This window comes from Schistocerca piceifrons, chromosome 2, assembly GCF_021461385.2.
Source record: "Schistocerca piceifrons isolate TAMUIC-IGC-003096 chromosome 2, iqSchPice1.1, whole genome shotgun sequence".
Taxonomy (NCBI): domain Eukaryota; kingdom Metazoa; phylum Arthropoda; class Insecta; order Orthoptera; family Acrididae; genus Schistocerca; species Schistocerca piceifrons.
Genome location: NC_060139.1, coordinates 467,554,309 through 467,574,611, shown reverse-complemented (window position 1 = coordinate 467,574,611; position 20,303 = coordinate 467,554,309). Strand labels below are relative to the sequence as shown.

General features: G+C 43.3%; 1 protein-coding gene across 1 annotated transcript; it reads left to right on the top strand.

Moving 5' to 3' along the window:
• The first annotated feature begins 17,927 nt into the window (after positions 1-17,927).
• On the top strand, positions 17,928-19,853 carry LOC124776485 (signal recognition particle subunit SRP68-like). The gene has a single exon (XM_047251501.1). The coding sequence runs from the start codon at positions 17,933-17,935 to the stop codon at positions 19,751-19,753; it is 1,821 nt and encodes a 606-aa protein (XP_047107457.1). The 5' UTR covers positions 17,928-17,932; the 3' UTR covers positions 19,754-19,853.
• The last annotated feature ends 450 nt before the right edge of the window (positions 19,854-20,303 follow it).

The window sequence follows — 20,303 nt, the reverse complement described above, 5'->3', positions numbered from 1 at the left end:
TCATCACCTGCAAAGAAAAACTTCATTATCCATATCAACATAACTCCACTATTATCGTCACCTGTAAAGAAAAACTTCCATATTAGCATATTCTTCATCACTATTCATCATCATTCATTATCATCTGCAAAAAAGTCACTTCATTATTCATATTCATAGTATAGAGTTCCTTATTTCTTGCATATTTCATCACTAAAACTAAGATGTGTAGTTCTGTCTGACAGTCTGCATCAATCGCCTCGTATTCTGAAAGAAAAAATTAGTTAAGACTGCTATCATACGATGTGTATAGTATATTCTTGTTAATGCTTGTTAATTCTGATCCATTTACTCTTCGTGATGAGGTATTGCATCTTCTTTCGTTCATTCCGAAGGTGAAATTCCCATAATTTATTTCTTTTACACCTTATTTCTTTCTGAAAATGATGAACAATGATTAATGTCTTGCATTTAAATCATATACCCATTAAATAAAAGCTGGTTTCTAGTGATATAATTGAGCATACAGCATAGCATGACAGAAAACGTAATATGTCAAAAAAACATAGACAGTGTGCAGGTGCAAAAATGTACACAGAGTATCACAATGTAGCAGCAAAAAAAATGTAAAATAGTCACGATGTTGACCTATCATAAGGCAAAATGTCAAAGTCAACTGGTGTTTGTTATATCTTAAATATTTCATAGTGCATACAAACAAAACAGTAAAACAATCATACATACATGAAAAATGGAAAATGTGCACAGTCTGATGTGTAACGACAAGAAATGCGACCTGCTAACCTTACCTTGCCGGGCACTTGCCAATAAAAAATACGATAATCATCAGTAAGTAATCACATAAATATAATTGCATAAGTGGTCATAAAATGTGTAAGTTCATCTGGAAAAATGTGCACGGTCTGTGTGTAACAACAAGAAAAGCGACCTGCTAACCTTATCTTGCCGGGCACTTGCCAAGAAAAAATATGACAATCTTCAGTAAGTGTTCATGTAAATATAATTGCATAAGTGGTCATTAAAAAAATCAGGAAATAGAATTAAAGTATGTTCATTCGAATAAAGGGTTTGATGTTGGAAACATGGTGATTCCCTTTGGTTTTTATGGTTCTCAGAGTTTCGACGTGTACTACATTGGGGTGAGGAATGCTGCAAATTCGATATGGACCTGCATATAGAAGCTCAAATTTACCACATCTACTTTTTCCTCTATTAGATAAATAATGTGTGCGTACTAATATCTACTGCCCAATGTGAAAGTCACGGCGTGTACAAACCTGTTTTTGCTGTCTTCTCCGGCGCTCTACGGCACGTTTGATGTTGTCAGCGCAATGTCAATTATTTCATGGTGTCGTAGTCGACGAGATGTAGGAAAGGTTACTAATTCTTTAATTTTGTTAGGTGGTTCAACATTTTTCAGTATAACAGACGGAGACAGCATAGTAGATTCATTTGGTATGGAATTAATTACATCCTGGAATGAGAGTATGTGTGTGTCCCAATCAATGTTTTTTATGGCAGTATATTCTACACAGTTTATCAATTTCTTTCATTAATCGTTCACAAGGGTTCGAAGAAGCATGGTACCTGGATATATAGATCGGAGAAATGTTTCTAGCTCGTAACATATGTGTCCATATAGCAGATCGAAACTGTGATCCATTGTCGGAAATTACTTTCAATAAATGCCCTACATGAAATAAAAAATGTTTTACAAATGCTTTCGAAACAGTTTTAGCAGTAGCTTTGCGTAACGGAGTGAAGGTAACAAATTTTGAAGTGAGTTCAACAGCGACAAAGATGTAGCAAAAACCTCTGTTAGTTCTGGGAATCGGACCAAAAATGTCTACAGCAGCCATGTGTCTCAATTTAACAGGAATGGAGGAATATGTGAAGTCGTATCTGACTTAGCTTTCTGGCAGATTTTACATGACGCTAAAACTCGTCGAATACGTTTCTCCATGTTGGTAAAATAACAGTTCTGTCTCAGTCTAAGAAAACATTTTCTGGCTCCGTAATGTGCGGAACTTAAATGAGTATACCAGATTAATTTGTTCACAAGTTCGTCAGGAATGCATAATAACCAATTGTTGCTGTCAGGGTGACAGCGGCGAAACAGAATGTTATTGCATACAGTGTAATGGTTTCTAATGGTAACATTATTCCTATCTTGCCAAAGGTGTTTGATTTCTTTCCATACGTTGTCTTTACTCTGCTCTTGTGCTATGTCTTGTAATGACGACGAAATGAAATTCTCAAATGCAACTTGTTGAAGTACACGATGCTGAAATTTGCTTTGCAGAAGTTGGTTGCGATGTCTTGCTGATTGTTGCTGAGAGAACGGGATAGTGCGTCTGCTACAATATTTTGTGTACCGGGAGTGTGAACAATTGTAAAATTAAATTCCTGTAAATAAAGTTTCCATCTACTTAATCTAAACGGTCGCACGTCTTCCATAAAGAAAATGCCGAAATCTCTTAAATGCCCAAACAACACATAATGTTTCAAGTTCTGCAACAGAATAATTGCGTTCAGCAGGTGACAGAATGCGACTTGCAAAGGCTATGTTTTTAATTACTGTAGTGCCATCTTCTTCAATTTCCTGAAAAATGTGTACGCCTAAAGCGGTGTTAGAACTGTCGGTGGCAATGGAAAAATTTCTAGTAAGGTCTGGATGTGATAAAAGTGGTGCATTCAACAAAGCATGTTTCAAATAACATTTTCGTGAACAAGATTCTCTACGTCAAAAGTATTGCTTGCGTTACTGGAAGATGCAACCTGTACTATATTTAGTCAAATTCTATCTGACGTGCTATTATTTTCGGGAGGATGCTTTGGCATTTCCAATATTTGAACTGTTCTGTTATTTCTTCCTGACGTATTACGTTCGGGATGATACCTACTGTCTGGTTCATTCATGATAATCTGTTGTTGTGGATGATTCTGCTGCTGATAAGACCGACTGTTATTAAACGTACGCTGAAAATTGTGCTCATTACTTTTACGTCTGTCATGATAGTCATTTCTATACGGCGCATTGCGATACGAATTGAAATGGTGTGTTTTCTGTACGTACTGATTTCCTTGTTGCTGTGCGTTACTATTTGTTGGAGCTGACGCTATACGTGCAGGCGGCGAAACATTAAAGCTTGGTTGACCTTGTACATTACATTGTTTGTTAGGTATGCTAACCGGTTGGTTTTGTTGCTGTTGTTGGGAAAAACCTCTATTGTTACCAAAATGCGGTTGCTGATAATTTTGACGATTGCTGAAAATGTTGTACATACTGATGATTACAATTTCATCTGTTATTAAAATTACGGCGGCAGTTGTCATTTCGGAGCGTCTAATGAAAAATGTCACTTTCAGATAAAACTTGTCATATCAGGTTTTCTTTACACGTTTTTAATCATAGATAGATCGATAGTTGAAGAGCTGATTTGATAGATATAAAGGATAGTAGAAGAGAAGGCAGCAGTGCAGAAAACTAAAGATGAAACAGCACTACTACGGCTCGGGGCCCTGTGCACGCTACGGCACATATTCATTAAAGCGTAATGAATCCCCTGAGGTTAATTACGCGCTGCAAATAAATTTTAGTTTCTGTGTTACAGGCAATGCCGGTGAAAATTCAAAAGCAAATTGTTGTATCCATGCCAATTCTGATTTCTGCATTACAGGCCAAGCTGATGAAAATACAAAAGCAAATTTTCGTATCCAGTCCAAAGCGTGAATTCGTGTTCTGTCATTGTTAAGCACTTTAAATTTCCTAACAGATAGAAAGTGTTTGTAATCAAAATTATCGTCTCTGTACGTCTGAACAGGTTCAGGATTGTATGAGAATCTATTTGTCTGTGATTGTTCGGAATCTAAGTCACGTACTCTCTGTAAATTACCTAAATTATACTGGCTGTGTGAGTGTGACAAATGTTCGGAATGTGCCGTATGCTGTGACGTGTTATTGACTGAAACATTTTTCATCTCTGTCACTTCTTGCTGTAAAGTTGACAATTTTCTACGTAATGTATTATTGGACGAATCTATCTCACTGATCGTCTGCTGTAAATTTTGGAATTCAGGTGTTTGATTAAACGAAATCGGTGAAGTATCGTCTGATTTGCTGTCATTATTACTTTCAATAACGTCAATACGACTGGCCAATTCATCATATTTTTCAGCCAGTATTTTTACCTGATCATCGTTTTTAGTGTCACAAGCATTAATCTGTTTTTGTTTACGTGTGGTTTCGTTCAATTTTTTAACGTCTGCTTTGATGACATCAGGATCCTGTATTAGTTCTAATTGTTCAAGTCTGTCGGTCACTGTCTGAAAGTCTACTGTGTGTGTCTGTTTTTGCTTTAAGATCGGAAATCTCATCACGCAATTCGGTGTTCAACTGTTTGATAGTATTAATTTCGTCTGATACTGTAGCAATATTGTTGTCTACGTATGTTTTTGCTTTCGTAAACAATTTACGTTTATCTTCCTGCCTCTGTGCGGTAATTGTTTCCATGACTTGTCGCTTTACTTTATTCTGTTCCTGTATGAATTTACGGTAACGCGTTTCACTGTTTTGTAGGTGGTGATTAAAACGTTTGTCAATTTGACTGTTCTGTTGGTCAAATTTCGCGTCTACTTTTGCATCCAGTGTGCGCGAAAGTTCTACTGACATTGATTTAAACTCGTCCTGTAACTGTGTTGCTTGTTCAGAGCATTGTTTAGCGACTGCACAAATTTCGTCTCTAAGTACTTTAGTTGTAGCTGCATGTGTATTATTTAATTCTTGAGCAGCAGATCTAATTTCTTCACTATTATTCCTAGCACAAGCCTTGATTTCCTCAAGTAATTGTTCCTTAGTATCATGACATTGCACGGCAACGGCTGTAATCTGTTCACTAAGCTGTTTGGAATTGTTATCTAGTTTTTCATTAAGTTGTTTGTTCTGTTCACTAAGTTGTTTGAAATTTTCATTAAGGTTGTCTTGTTTTTCATTCAACTGTTTGTAATTGTTGTCTAGTTTTTCCTTAAGGTTGTCATGTTTTTCATTAAGTTGTTTGAAATTTTCACTAAGGTGTTTGTGATTGTTGTCTTGCTTATCATTCGCTGTTTGGAATTGCTGTCTATTTTTTCATTCATTTGTCGTAATAATGCCATAACTTGATCCCAGCCAAAATTATCGGCTCTATTCTCTGTGCTATTTGATGGCGTACCTGCAATTGTCACGTTTTGTGTAACCATTTGGTCATTCTGTGATTCTCGAAAAGGTTTGCCAATCGGGTGTGCACTGTTAGTCACTACCTCGGAATCAAATAAATCTGACGTATTCTGATTACACTGTTCATTTTCGTTAGAAACATTTATCTGTTCATTACGTAAATTTAACAAAACCGGGTGTATCAAGCTGCACAGCGTTCATTGTAACGGAACGTGCCACGTCATCAATTGTCGTTAAATTAACAGAGGACACAATTGAATTTGTTTGTTCATCACTAGGATCAAAATCATTACTAGTGGTCGGTACGCACTGATTGTCTACAATTAGGGGTGTCGCAAATATTATCGGTCAAGCTATTCGAGTCCGCTATTTCATTCATTACACATCGCAATGTACTGTTAACAGTTTTTCGTGGCATTTTCACTAATCAAAATTAAACACAAAAATGAAACAAGGACAATGCAAAAATGCAACAAACACAATTACAACAAAGAGCAACAAATTGCCGGTGATCTGTGAAAGAAAGAGTGACAAATTAGTAATTGCGTTGCGCCAGATGCAAAATACATTTAAGTAAATAAGAGCAGATATATGACTACTTATCAGAAGATTCACAAAGAAAATACGATCCTGGCCGGATGTCGCCAAGTGTAACCTCCCCACAAAAATTAATAAAATGATGAACCAAGTGTAACCTCCCCACAAAAATAATAAAAAAATGATCCATGTGTAACCTTCCCACAAAAATAATAATTAAATGAATTTTAAAATTGTAACCTCTGAACAAAATTGGCTCCCATTTATAATCCCTGTGCAGAAATGCATTCACATTTAATGTACCCACAAAATTCTTTTCTCATTTAATGTTAAGTTCGAAACAGAAAAATTCCTAAACACCAAAATAATAAAAAAAAAATCCAGTAATCTGGTAAATTCTATGACGACAGCAGCGCTGCTCCTCGGCCCTGTATTTTGAATAAAAAAGCAAAGATTCTTACCTCAATAAAAACTGCGAATATATCTGTTCTTACCTAAAAAATTTTCGGCACAGTTCCGTGCAATGCTGGCCTATGCTTTATGACTCGTGAAAGGAATTAATTATTCATTGGATAAAATCTTTAAATTGAAATGAATGCTTTTTTTTAAAAAAAAATACTTTATATTATAAAAATTATTGGGGCATTTTTTGAAAGAAATTGGATGACAGTTAACATACATTACTAGATATGCGCAAGGCTGCTTATTTACCTTCTACAATAATACTCATCGTCCAGCATCCCGACCAGAGCAGTCTGCAGACACGCGCAGACTACCGCACACTACCGCCGACTCACGCAGACTACTGTCGACTACTGCAGACTACTGAAGACTACTGCCGACCAGCGGCAAGCAACAACTAACTACATACTTCTCTCTGGTCAGAGACTCTCCTAAGTCTTGCCTGTTGCAGGCAGCGCATATAGCGCATACCTCTTACAAGGTATGGAGTGTGATGGAGCTCTAAAAATATTTCAGAGGTCGGTGCCCGTTTATAACGTTAGAGACACGAAGTACCTGGGCAATGGGGACTCTAAAGCTTTCAATAAAATGAATGAGTTCAATGTTTATGGTGATACCTTGGTAACAAAACTGGAGTGTTGTGGACATGTGCAAAAGATAATGGGTGTTAGATTGAGGAAGCTACGAAGAGAAATGAAAGGAAAGTTGCTATCTGGTGGAAAATCTCTGTCCGGCTGAGGCAGATTGACAAAAACTGAAGTAGACCTTCTTCAGAGATATTATGGGCTGGTCATTAGACGAATTGCACCTCTGAATGATGTTACAGCAACGAGAAAAGCTGTGTGGGACTCCTGCTTTCATAAGTTGTCCACAGATGACCACCCTGTTCATGGACTTTGCCCTAAAGGAACAGATTCTTGGTGAGGTTACCAAAAAGCAAAAGAAAGTGGTCAAATATACCATTATAAGCATTCTTTTCCTGTGCCTCTTATGAATCAAATAAAACTAATTTTTAGAGAGCTGAGTGACCCTGTTCTGCTCAGTAAATGTCTTCATGGGGTCACTCAGAACACAAATGAAAGTTTCAACCATTGCATATGGGAAAGATTACCCAAGAATGTTTTTGTAGGACTAAATACATTAAAAGTTGGTGTACTAGATGCAGTAATATGTTTCAATGATGGAGTGATAGGGAGTTTGGAAGTCCTGAGAAATTTAGGAATAAAATGTGGCTCTAATATGGAAGATCAGTTGCTTGCGTGTGACAGACAATGGTTACATGAAGCTGAAAGATTCGCTCTTCAAGTTACCAAAGAAGCAAGAAGTGCTAAAAGGAACGCCAAGAGGAAGCTTGAATATGAAGAAATGGTGCAGGATGAAGACTGTGCTTCAGGAATGTTCTGAGGCACCGTTTAATTGTTCACATATCTTCATTCGCAATTTCCTGCAACTTGCGTTTTTCAGAATTCAGGTACAACTATTTCCTAAAGTTTATAAGGCATTGCTCTATTTTTTTCTGTAACTTTCAATAGTCCATACGAATGTAGTAGACCTAAGCTTTATTGCAGAATCAACTAAATTATAGAAAAAAAAACATTTTTACTAGGAAAAAAATTATAAACATTAAAATGTAAGATGTGTTTTTTTTCCTTTTAATATAAATAATAGGTGGAATTAAATAGGTCTAGTAACTCAGCCATCATGCCATGTATATCTGGTAAAAATTTGGTGTCCATCAAATGTACAACATTGGATTAAATGGTACCTCAATTTGAGGAAGCATTTTGGGAAAAAATTGCATCAATTTCTTTGTAATTTTTGTAATAACCCTAAGCAGGTTCAATAATATTCAAAATGCTTCTAATTTGTTTACAAAGTGTGCTATGTTTCCTGATATCACAAAAAAAATCTGTAACACATATAGAATGAGATTTTCACTCTGCAGCGGAGTGTGCGCTGATATGAAACTTCCTGGCAGATTAAAACTGTGTGCCCGACCGAGACTCGAACTCGGGACCTTTGCCTTTCGCGGGCAAGTGCTCTACCATCTGAGCTACCGAAGCACGACTCACGCCTCGTCTCACAGCTTTACTTCTGCCAGTATCTCGTCTCCTACCTTCCAAACTTTACAGAAACTCTCCTGCGAACCTTGCAGAACTAGCACTCCTGAAAGAAAGGATACTGCGGAGACATGGTTTAGCCACAGCCTGGGGGATGTTTCCAGAATGAGATTTTCACTCTGCAGCGGAGTATGCGCTGATATGAAACTTCCTGGCAGATTAAAACTGTGCCCGCCCCCAGGGGCTCAGCATGGCGACCCCGGGGTCCTGAGCTGGGGACTGGTCGGCGCCGCCAGTCTCCTGTCACCGTAACCGCCGGACATGCTTCAGCGACCACCGTATGGCGCGGCGGTGGAATGTTGTGTGCTGCGGGGAATGGCAATCTTGGCTTGACCGCCTGGATTGCGAGGAAGGACAACCTCTATAAAAACCCCTCAATCTTCCGGTGTGCTCCGCGCCTATGAGATGCATGGCTGTTGGGGTGGAACAGTCGCAAGCGGGCAACCTCTGGGGCACCTGCCGCACCCCAGTTGTATAAGGCTTACTCAGGCACGCGGGGCTCTGTCTGAGCGGACTTTTAGTTCCCTAGCTGCTCGTGGGACCGCAATGGACCCTTCGACCTCTACATTTCCCCCTACCAGTGGCTTGGGTGGGCCACTGGTAGGAAAACACACCTCATCGAAGAAGCGACTTCGTGCTGCGAGTTCTCCAGCGCCTGTTGTTGATCGAGATTTATCAGACTGTCGTAACAGAGCACATGCTGATAATCAGAATGTGTTTTTGATTATTAAACGGAAGGAGGGTAGCTTTGAGAGGGTTTCTCCCTTTTACATCCACAAGGGTCTTGAGGGAATTGCAGGAACACTGAAATCTGTGAAGCGACTGCGCAATGGGACTCTGTTAGTAGAGACTTCTAGTTCCCGTCAAGTCACTTCTCTTCGGAAAGCAACCTGTCTCGGAGAGTACGCTATCGAGACCGAGCTCCACTCCACTCTGAACTATAGTAAGGGTGTTGTGACATGTAGGGACTTGGTGGATATCCCCACAGACGAGTTAAAATCTGAGTGGGCTGATGAAGGTATTGTTGACGTGCAGCATATTATGAAACGAGTCGATGGTGATCTAGTCAAATCCGACTCGTTTATTCTCACGTTCAGTTGCCCGAGACTCCCAGAGCATGTCAAAGCGGAGTTCTTACGTTTGCCAGTAAGGCCATATTTCCCCAACCCAATGCGCTGTTTTAAATGTCAGCGCTTTGGACATACTACGTTGGGGTGCAATGGGATAGCCACTTGTGGTAAATGTGGTCAGCCTGCCCATGAAGGAGCCGATTGTTCATCGCCTGTGAAGTGCGTGAATTGCTCTGGGAGTCACCCTGTCTGGAGCCGGGTTTGCCCCATCTATCTCGAAGAACGGAAGATACAGGAGATTAAAACATCTAAGCGCATCCCCTATGGTGAGGCCAAGAAGCTCTTTAAGGCCATGCAACCTCCTGTGTTTACAACATCTTTCGCTTCCGCTCTGAAAAAACCGGTACAAATGGTCACTGTTGCTACGCAAACGCAGGTTGCTAGTGTTAGCACTAATACCTGCGTTTGCCAGTGCACTTGTGCTGCTGCAGTTGTTTTGCAACCTGCGGCTCTCCCCGCAACGTCGGACAAGGCTGTGGTTGCTGACATTGGGGTACTTCCTGCCTCTCCCCCTATAGCGCCTTCTGCCCAGGCGAGTAAAGCTCCACCTGTTGACAAGGCTCTGCATTCTAAGCCCTCCAAGACAAAGACGCCGAAGGTGAAGGTTTTGCCACCTGAGGAGACTAGTCAGGGTCAGTCCGATGATGAGGCCAACATACTGTCTGACATCTCCCGTGGGTCGTCATCGGAGCTGATGGACATTGATATCGACCGGGGGCGATCTTCTCGCCCCAGGAATAAATCTCCAGGCAGTACAGGCTCTCCTCCAAAGCACAGAGGCAGGGTGAAAGTTCAGCCACCCTAATCACTGGATCCCATATTACAGTGGAACCTGAATGGGTTCAGGACGCATGTGGCCGAATTACAACTCCTTGTACGAGAGTGCCCTTTGTGCTTATGTCTCCAAGAGACACATTTCGGGCCACTGATGCTCATTCTTTACGGGGCTATACCGTACATCGAAAAGATGATCTGACGGGGCAAAGGGCAAAGGGTGGTGTTGCGGTTTTTGTCCGTGACATGCACCCCTCCTCTGAGCTCCCTCTCGTTACAGACTTGCAAGCAGTTGCAGTTGACCTTCTTGTGGGTCGGAGGCTCACAGTCTGTTCCGTTTACTTACCACCTCAGGATGCGATAGACTCTGAGGCTCTCACAGACCTTATTAGCCAACTCCCCCGCCCATTTCTTCTGCTGGGGGACTTCAATGCTCATAATGTCTTATGGGGCTCTTCGACTACTTGCCCCAGGGGTCGCATTCTGGAAAGCCTCATGATGTCTGAAGAACTGTGCATCCTCAACTCTGGTGCTCCCACTCATTTCTGTACTGCTTCTGGGTCGTCATCAGCTATTGACCTTTCCTTTTGCTCTCCAGCACTCCAGTACTCGCGGATTCTGCTCTGTGGGAGGTTGCTGCTGACCTTCATTCTAGTGACCACTTCCCCCTTTGGATTCGCCTCCTGGATGAGGCTATGGCATTACCAGTGCCGCCCCAGTGGCACCTCTGCCGAGCTGACTGGACCCTTTCCAGCCAACTGGCTGTTTTGGAACACCTTGCCAGCGTCCACGAATGGGTAGACCATGTTACAGCCGTGATCTCCCATGCTGCTGAATTGTCAATCCCACGGTCATCCGGTCATCCCAAGAGGCGTCCTGTCCCTTGGTGGACCACTGAGTGCCGCTCAGCCACCCGAGCCCACCGTGCACCTCTGCGCTGCTTCAAGTGCCGTCCCTCCGCTGACAATCTTGCGGCCTTTCGGGTGGCAAGGGCCAAAGCGCGGCGAGTGATTAAAGAGAACAAACGACGGTCATGGTAATCGTTCTTGAACTCCATCTCCCGCTCCACTAATTCTACGAAAGTATGGGAAGCCATCAGGAGGATTTCCGGGAAACGCAGCCAACTACCTGTCACGGCATTGCTGCATCAGGGATGTCTCCTCACGGCGCCGAGAGACATTGCCCAGACACTGGCCATGCATTTTGCGGCATCTACCGCCACTATTACCTGTGATCCAGATTTCTGCCGCTACCGCACTGCCGTCGAGAGGGGTCACTTGGACTTCCGGTCTCCAAATTCTGAACCCTACAACTGCCCCTTCACAATGTGGGAACTGGATTCGGCGCTGACTGTGGCTCATGATACTGCGCCTGGTCATGATCAAATCCGGTACAGCATACTGCAGCACTTGTTGCTGCCATCCAAGGAAGTTCTTCTAAATTGTTTTAATATGATATGGTTATCTGGCACGTACCCTGACTCGTGGAGGGAGGCGATTTTGATTCCTCTCCTCAAACCGGGGAAGGACCGAACGCATCCCAGTAGTTATCGAAGTATTGCTTTGACGAGCTGTGTCGGGAAGACGTTGGAACGCATGGTCAACCGTCGCCTGGTTTGGCTGCACGAGTCCAGGCAGCTCCTTAGCCCCTCTCAGTGTGGCATTCGGAGATGTCGTTCCACTATCGACAACTTGACCCTGCTTGAGGCGGCCATCCAGCAGGCCTTCCTACGTAACCAGCATTGTCTAGGTGTATTCTTTGACATTCATAAGGCGTATGACAGTACTTGGCCCGCCATATCCTCAATCAACTCCATGAGTGGGGCTTTCGTGGCCGTCTCCCCATCTTCATTCAGTCCTTTCTTTCCCACCGCCTCTTTCCATATCGGGTTGGTAATGTGCTATCTGATTTGTATGTGCAGGAGAATGGTGTTCCTCAGGGAAGCGTTTTAAGTGTCACCCTCTTTGCCGTAGCCATTAACAGTATCACGTCCACTATCCGGAGTCCTGCCCACTGCTCCTTGTTTGTGGACGATTTTGCTGTTTTCTGTTCTTCCTCCAGTCTTGTCACTGCTAGTCGGCAGTTGCAGCTTACGATACGGCGATTAGAGGCATGGACTGCGAAGACGGGTTTTACCTTTTCTGCAGACAAATGTGTGTGTGTTCATTTTAATCGTTCTCGACGTCTTTTTACCTCCCCTGAATTGCGTCTGAGGGACACCATTCTTCCTTTTAGCGACACTGTGCGGTTCCTGGGCCTCACTTTTGATTCCAAGTTGTCGTGGTTGCCTCACCTTAAAGACCTCAAGGTGCGGGCCCTGAAGGCACTGAATATTTTGAAGTGTCTGAGCCATCGGTCCTGGGGAGCAGATCGGGCGCGTCTGCTGCAGTTTTATAGGGCTTTCGTCCGATCGCGTCTTGACTATGGTTGCACCGTGTATGGGTCAGCAAGGCCTTCGTATCTGAAAATTCTTGACGCTGTACACCATGAGGGTATCAGGCTGGCCACTGGTGCCTTCCGTACCAGTCCCATCCCAAGCCTGTGTGCAGAGGCAGGGGAACCGCCGCTCGCCATCCGGCGGCAATTCCTCATGGTGCGCCAGGTGTGTCAATTCCTTGCCTGTCCTACCTCCCCTGCGTACCCTACCGTTGCCGACCGCCTATGGAACGTCTCTTTTCCAGTCGTCCCAGAGCAACGAGACCATTTGGAATTCGTGCCACGCATTTGCTTGAGTCCCTTGGTGTGGAGCGTGTGGCCCCCCAACGACAAGGTTTTACTCGCCTGCCTCCCTGGTTGCTCCAGAGACCCAGCGTCGTTTTAGACTTGTCAGAGTACCGGAGGAGCTGCACTCCTGCGTTTGTTTTTACCTCCTTATTTTATGATATTTTAAACCAGCATCCCGACCATGTACCAGTATTTACGGATGGCTCTAAACAGGGGGACTCTGTTGGTTGTGCTGTTGTTTTCCCTGATCGAGTCGTCAAGTTACGGCTTCCTGCGGCGTTTACCATCTTTAATGCCGAATTGTTTGCGATCTTGCGGGCATTGGAGCAGATGAGATGTGTTCCCAGTCTTAAGTTCCTCATCTGTTCTGACTCCCTGAGTGCCCTTCAGACCATGCCTTCAGACCATGCATCACTTGTACCCAGCGGATACGGTCGTCCAGAACATCCATGATGCCCTACTCCACCTGCAACGGCAGGGTAAGGAGGTTTCCTTCTGCTGGGTGCCGGGGCACGTTGGTATTAGGGGAAACGAACTGGCGGATGTGGCTGCCAAAGATGCCTGTTCCCTCCCTCACGTTGTTGAATGTGCCGTCCCCCTCCATGCTGTTACCTCCCTCCTGCGTTTTCGCGTTATGCGTCAGTGGGAAGAGGAGTGGCTGGCAGTCGGTGACATTAAACTGCGTCTGGTCAATGCCACCACGCGGCCATGGCGTACGTCCTACCAGGCATGCAGGCGGGATGAGGTTCTCCTCACTCGCCTCCGCATCGGGCACAGTCCCTTAACGCATGGTTTTTTACTCCGGCGGGAGGACCCCCCAATCTGCAGTGCTTGTGGCGTCCAGATTACTGTCCGCCACATTTTACTTGACTGTCTTTTATTCTCTGACCAGAGGGCGGTGGTTTCTTTGCCACCGGATTTGCCCTCTATTTTGCAAGATGACGCAACGACTGTCGTTAAGGTCTTACGGTTTTGTGTCCTGTCCAATTTGTTGCCTCGGCTTTTAGGGAGAGGGTTTTAATGTGCTGCTGGGTGACTGGCTCACCCAGGTTTTAGGTAAGAGGTCAGCCAGTCACGATTACCTCCTTGTTTCCCTTCGGTTTCTGTTCTCTTTTCCTTGTGTTTCCTTTCCTTTTTAGTGTGTTCCTTCTCCTCTTGTTTTGCCTCCGTATGTGAAGATTTGGTACTGCATCAGGTCTGTGTCTATTAGCCGTTCTCCTTGTTCGCTGTTCGACTTAGTCCCTTCACTGCCTGTGTTCCTGTTTTTATGCGTTTGGGCGCTGATGACCACGCTGTTTAGCGCCCGTAAACCTCAACCACACACACACATACACAAAACTGTGCCCGAGCGAGACTCGAACTCGGGACCTTCGCCTTTCCCGGTTCGAGTCTCGGTCGGGCACACAGTTTTAATCTGCCAGGAAGTTTCATATCAGCGCACACTCCGCTGCAGAGTGAAAATCTCATTCTGGAAACATCCCCCAGGCTGTGGCTAAGCCATGTCTCCGCAGTATCCTTTTTCTCAGGAGTGCTAGTTCTGCAAGGTTCGCAGGAGAGCTTCTGTAAAGTTTGGAAGGTAGGAGACGAGGTACTGGCAGAAGTAAAGCTGTGAGACGAGGCGTGAGTCGTGCTTCGGTAGCTCAGATGGTGTAACACATATACATTATAAACAGTGCCTGAAAGAAATAGGTGTTGATTTTTACATAATATTGAGCCGGAAAAGTACCCTGTATCCTTAAGTGACTGGCAGAGGTTTCATCGAACCACATTCACAATTCTCTATTATTCAAATCTCGTATTGAGCATGGAAAGAACGAACACCTATGTCTTTCGGTAAGAGCTCTGATTTCTCTTATTTTTCTCCCTATGTAAGTCGGCGCAAACAAAATATTTTAGCATTCGGAAGAGAAAGTTGGTGATTGGAATTTCGTGAAAATATCCCGTCGCAACGAAAAACGCTTTTGTTTTAATGATGTCCAGCCCAAATCCTGTACCATTTCAGTGACACTCTCTCCCATATTTCGTGATAATACAAAACGTGCTGCCCTTCTTTCACCTTTTACGATGTACTCTGACAATCCTAGCTGGTAAGGATCCCACACCATGCAGCAGTATTCTAAAAGAGGACGGACAAGCGTAGTGTAGGCAATCTCCTTAGTAGATCTGTTACATTTTCTAAGTGTCCTCCCAATAAAATGTAGTCTTTGTTTAGCCTTTCCATAACATTTTCTATGCCATCCTTCCAATTTAAGTTGTTCGTAATTGTAATTCCTATGTATTTGCTTGAATTTACGGCCTTTAGATTTGACTGATTTATCGTGTAACCTAAATGTAACGGATTCGTGTTATGACCTCACACTTTTCTTTATTTAGGGTCAACTGCCAATTTTCGCACTATACAGATATCTTTTCTAAATCGTTTTGCAATTTGTTTTGATCTTCTGACGACTTTACTAGTCGATAAACGACAGTATCATCTGCAAACAAACTAAGACGGCTGCTCAGATTGTCTCCCAAATCGTTTATATAGATACGGAACAGCAAAGGGCCTATAACACTGCCTTGCGGAACGCCAGAAATCATTTCTGTTTTACTCGATGACTTTCCGTCAATTACTACGAACTGTGACCTCTCTGACAGGAAATCACAAATCCAGTCACATAACTGTGACGATATTCCATAAGCACGCATTTTCACTACAAGTAGCTTGCGTGGCACAATGTCAAAAGTCTTCGGGAAATCCAGAAATGCGGAATCCATTTGAAATCACTTGTCAATAGAACTCAACACTTCGTGCGAGTAAAGAGCTAGTTGTGTTTCACAAGAACGATGTTTTCTAAATCCGTGTTGGCTGTGTGTCAATGGATCGTTTACTTTGAGGTAATTCACAATGTTCCAACACAGTATATGTTCCAAAATCCTGCTGCATATTGACGTTAATGATACGGGCCTGTAACATAGTGGCTTACGTCTACTACCTTTCTTGAATATTGGTGTGATCCGAGCAACTTTCCAGTCTTTGCGTACCGATCTTTCGTCGAGCGAACGGTTGTACATGATTGTTAAGTATGGAGCTATTCCATCAGCATACTCTGAAAGGAACCCAATTGGTATACAGTCTGGACCAGAAGACTTGCTTTTATTAAGTGATTTAAGTTGCTTCACTACTCGGAGGTTATCTGCTTCTATGTTACTCATGTTGGCAGCTGTTCTTGATTCGAATTCTGGAATATTTACTTAGTCTTCATTAGTGAGGGAATTTCGGAAGGCTGTGTTTAGTAACCCTGCTTTGGCAGCACAGTCTTCGATGGTATCTCCACTGCTGTCGCGCGGAAATGGCATTGATTGTGTCTTTCCGAAAGCATACTTCACATACGACCAGAATCTCTCTGGATTTGCTGGCAGGTTTCGAGACAAAGTTTCGTTGTGGAAACTATTATAAGCATCTCGCATTGAAGTTCGCACTAAATTTCGAGCTTCTGTAAAAGATGTCTAACCTTGGGAATTTTGCGGCGGTTTAAATTTGGTGTGTTGTTTTCGTTGTTTCTACAACCGTGTTCTGACTCGTTTTGAGTCACATGGGGGACGAGCTTCATCGTTTGTTAATTTATGTGGTATAAATCTCTCAGTTGCTGCCAATACTATTTCTTTGAATTCAAGCACATCCGGTCTACACTTATTAATTTGGAAGGAGTGGTCTCTCAGGAAGACGTCAAGTGAATTTTTATCCGCTGTTTTGAATAGATATATTTTTCGTTTATTTCTGGATGATTTGGGGGTTACAATATTCAATCTCGCAACGACAACCCTGTGTTCACTAATCCCTGTATCCGTTTTGATGCTCGTTATTAACTCAGGATTGTTTGCTGCCAAGAGGTCAAGTGTGTTTTCTCAAACGTTTACTATTCGCGTGGGCTCATGAACTAACTGCTCGAAATAATTTTCAGGGAATGCGTTAAGGATAGTTTCAGATGATGTTTTATGCGTACCTCCGGAATTAAACAGGTATTTTCGCCAACATATCGAGGGTAAATTAGTCACCACCAACTATAAGTGTGTGTGTCGGGTACGTGTTTGAAATGAAACTCAAGTTTTCTTTTAACCTTTGAGCAACTGAATCATCTGAAACTTCCTGGCAGATTAAAACTCCGCTGCAGAGTGAAAATCTCATTCTGGAAACATCCCCCAGGCTGTGGCTAAGCCATGTCTCCGCAATATCCTTTCTTTCAGGAGTGCTAGTTCTGCAAGGTTCGCAGGAGAGCTTCTGTAAAGTTTGGAAGGTAGGAGACGAGGTACTGGCAGAAGTAAAGCTGTGAGTACCGGACGTAAGTCGTGCTTCGGTAGCTCAGTTGGTAGAGCACTTGCCCGCGAAAGGCAAAGGTCCCGAGTTCGAGTCTCGGTCGGGCACACAGTTTTAATCTGCCAGGAAGTTTCATATCAGCGCACACTCCGCTGCAGAGTGAAAATCTCATTCTGGAAACATCCCCCAGGCTGTGGCTAAGCCATGTCTCCGCAATATCCTTTCTTTCAGGAGTGCTAGTTCTGCAAGGTTCGCAGGAGAGCTTCTGTAAAGTTTGGAAGGTAGGAGACGAGGTACTGGCAGAAGTAAAGCTGTGAGTACCGGACGTGAGTCGTGCTTCGGTAGCTCAGTTGGTAGAGCACTTGCCCGCGAAAGGCAAAGGTCCCGAGTTCGAGTCTCGGTCGGGCACACAGTTTTAATCTGCCAGGAAGTTTCATATCAGCGCACACTCCGCTGCAGAGTGAAAATCTCATTCTGGAAACATCCCCCAGGCTGTGGCTAAGCCATGTCTCCGCAATATCCTTTCTTTCAGGAGTGCTAGTTCTGCAAGGTTCGCAGGAGAGCTTCTGTAAAGTTTGGAAGGTAGGAGACGAGGTACTGGCAGAAGTAAAGCTGTGAGTACCGGGCGTGAGTCGTGCTTCGGTAGCTCAGTTGGTTAATGGTGACGACGATGGTGGCTCAAGAAGAGGAAGTATCTGAAAATAAAACAGATTTGCCAGATGAAATTGTTGAGAGTAATATTGATGGAGACGGCAAGTTATTTACCCTGGAAATACTGAAAATCATCAAAGATTCTCAACAGCAACATGGTTTACGTCATGGTGATTATCAAAGATATAGGTGCTACTGTTCTCGTCGCATCAGGCGGTTGAGGAAAGTACTCAAGGTTACACAAGGAGATAAGCGCCACTTCAAGAGAAAAGATGTCACAGAAACAATGGTGAAAGATGAGAAGTACTTATGTATTCCACTGATGATGGCTGAAAGAGCATGGGGCTATGCAATGCAACTGCGCCAAGAGTCAAACACAGAACCAAGGAAAAAATTTCACCTTGTTTCTAGATTACGAAAGGCTGCAACATACGCACTGCAGCTTCAAAAACTTTGCGAGAATACCAGATGCGATGCACGTACTAAACTTGAAGCTCAGGCATATGTAGCATGGATACATGGCAGTTTGCATTTTGAACTGCAACTGTGGAAGTCTGCAATGGAAAATCTTAAGAAAGCACAAATGGTGTATGAAAAGCTGTCTCTTGCACTTCCTGAAGATGACCAACTGTTGTACAAGCAAAGAGTCGATGAAATTGCTCCAAGTTTACGTTATTGTGCTTATAACATCGGTGATGAAAGTGCGATTAATGATCTTCTGGAAATGAGAAGTCATGGTCATGGAGAATTGCTGGATACATTAGATCTGTTGATTGTACAGACCCGTGAACGGAAAGCTGAAACTCTATGTGAAGTTGAATGGAGAGGACGTTCTGTGACAGCCAGACCAGAACGAGTGCGTTTATTCTTCATTTCTGAACAGGAATTGGACAAAAGCTTAGTGCGTGCCGAAGACAATGCATCCAAAATTGAACTAATTGAGAAGTTACTTTTGGACTGTAAAGATGCTATAGCAGCAGTAAAGGATGAACTGAAAGCAGATCAGTCTGCTAAGACCCGTTCTGGACCTGGAGTACCTCTGTCTTCAGCACAGTACTTACTGTCATATTTGACATACATTCGCCTTACACGGACTATACAAAGAAATCTACTGATGATTGATGCAGCAAAGGCATCCCTGGCTGAAAAAACAGAGGCTGGATCAGGTGAAGGAAAGAAAACTCGCCCTCAGGATATAACGAGACTTTATGAAATCATTCTTCAGAACTGCACTGAATTGCAGCAGTTGCCAGGCTTTGAAGACGATCCTCAGTATCAGCAAGAGGTGGAAGCAAAAACGAAAGCTTACAAGGCCTTCAGGTGCTTCTACATAGCCCAGAGCCTAGTGAGCTTGCGTCGTTGGCATGAAGCGATGGCACTTTACCAACGTTCTCGACAGTATGCTGGTGAGGCTCTTGCTAGTAGTAATGCCATAGGAGGTGATCTCGCAGATGACTTACAGGCTCTTCTACATGACGTGGGTGGACAGGAGTTCTCTGCTCATGCCCACAGTGTTCTTGAAGGCGAGGCACAAGATGATGAGGGATCAACTGTGCATATCAAGCCAGCTACACGTTCTAAAAAGCCGCTTTATGAACGCCTGGGAGAATATCGTGAAGAACCATCTCTTACATCACGTAATCCAAATGTGTATAAGCTGCCACCTGAAATGCACCCCATACCATGTAAGCCTCTGTTTTTTGACTTGGCGCTATATTCTGCCGAGTTCCCATCACTGGATGACAAGATTGAAGCTGGCCCAGGAAGGAGAGCACCTTCTGCTGGTTTGACAGGTTTTGTGAAAGGCCTTTGGGGTTGGGGTGGATCTGGGAAGAAATAATGTCTCAAGATTTTGTCAGCAGGACTTGGTCCTATTGTATTAAGCAAAATGTTGAAATGGAAAATATATGTGGAGGGAATTAAAAAATTAATTTTTACAACTCAGATTAATTAAAACAAATAAAGCATATACAGTGTTTAAAAAAAAAAAAAAAAAAAAAAGTTGGTAGAGCACTTGCCCGCGAAAGGCAAAGGTCCCGAGTTCGAGTCTCGGTCGGGCACACAGTTTTAATCTGCCAGGAAGTTTCATATCAGCGCACACTCCGCTGCAGAGTGAAAATCTCATTCTGGGAACTGAATCATCTGAATTGGGAGGTCAGTAAAAGGATCTAATTATTATTGTATTCCGGTTGCCAAGAACGACCTCTGTTCATACTAACTCTTAGGAACTATCTACTTCAATTTTGCGACAAGATGAACTACTTTTAACAGCAACAAACACGCCACCGCCAACTGTGTTTAGCCTATCCTTTCGTAACACCGTTAGACACTTCGAAAAAATTTCGGCTTAAATTATCTCCGGCTATAGCCAGCTTTCAGTGCCTATAACG

Bases quoted from the DNA above. Each gene is read 5' to 3' on its own strand.
- LOC124776485 (XM_047251501.1), top strand. From the start codon at position 17,933: ATGGTGGCTCAAGAAGAGGAAGTATCTGAAAATAAAACAGATTTGCCA.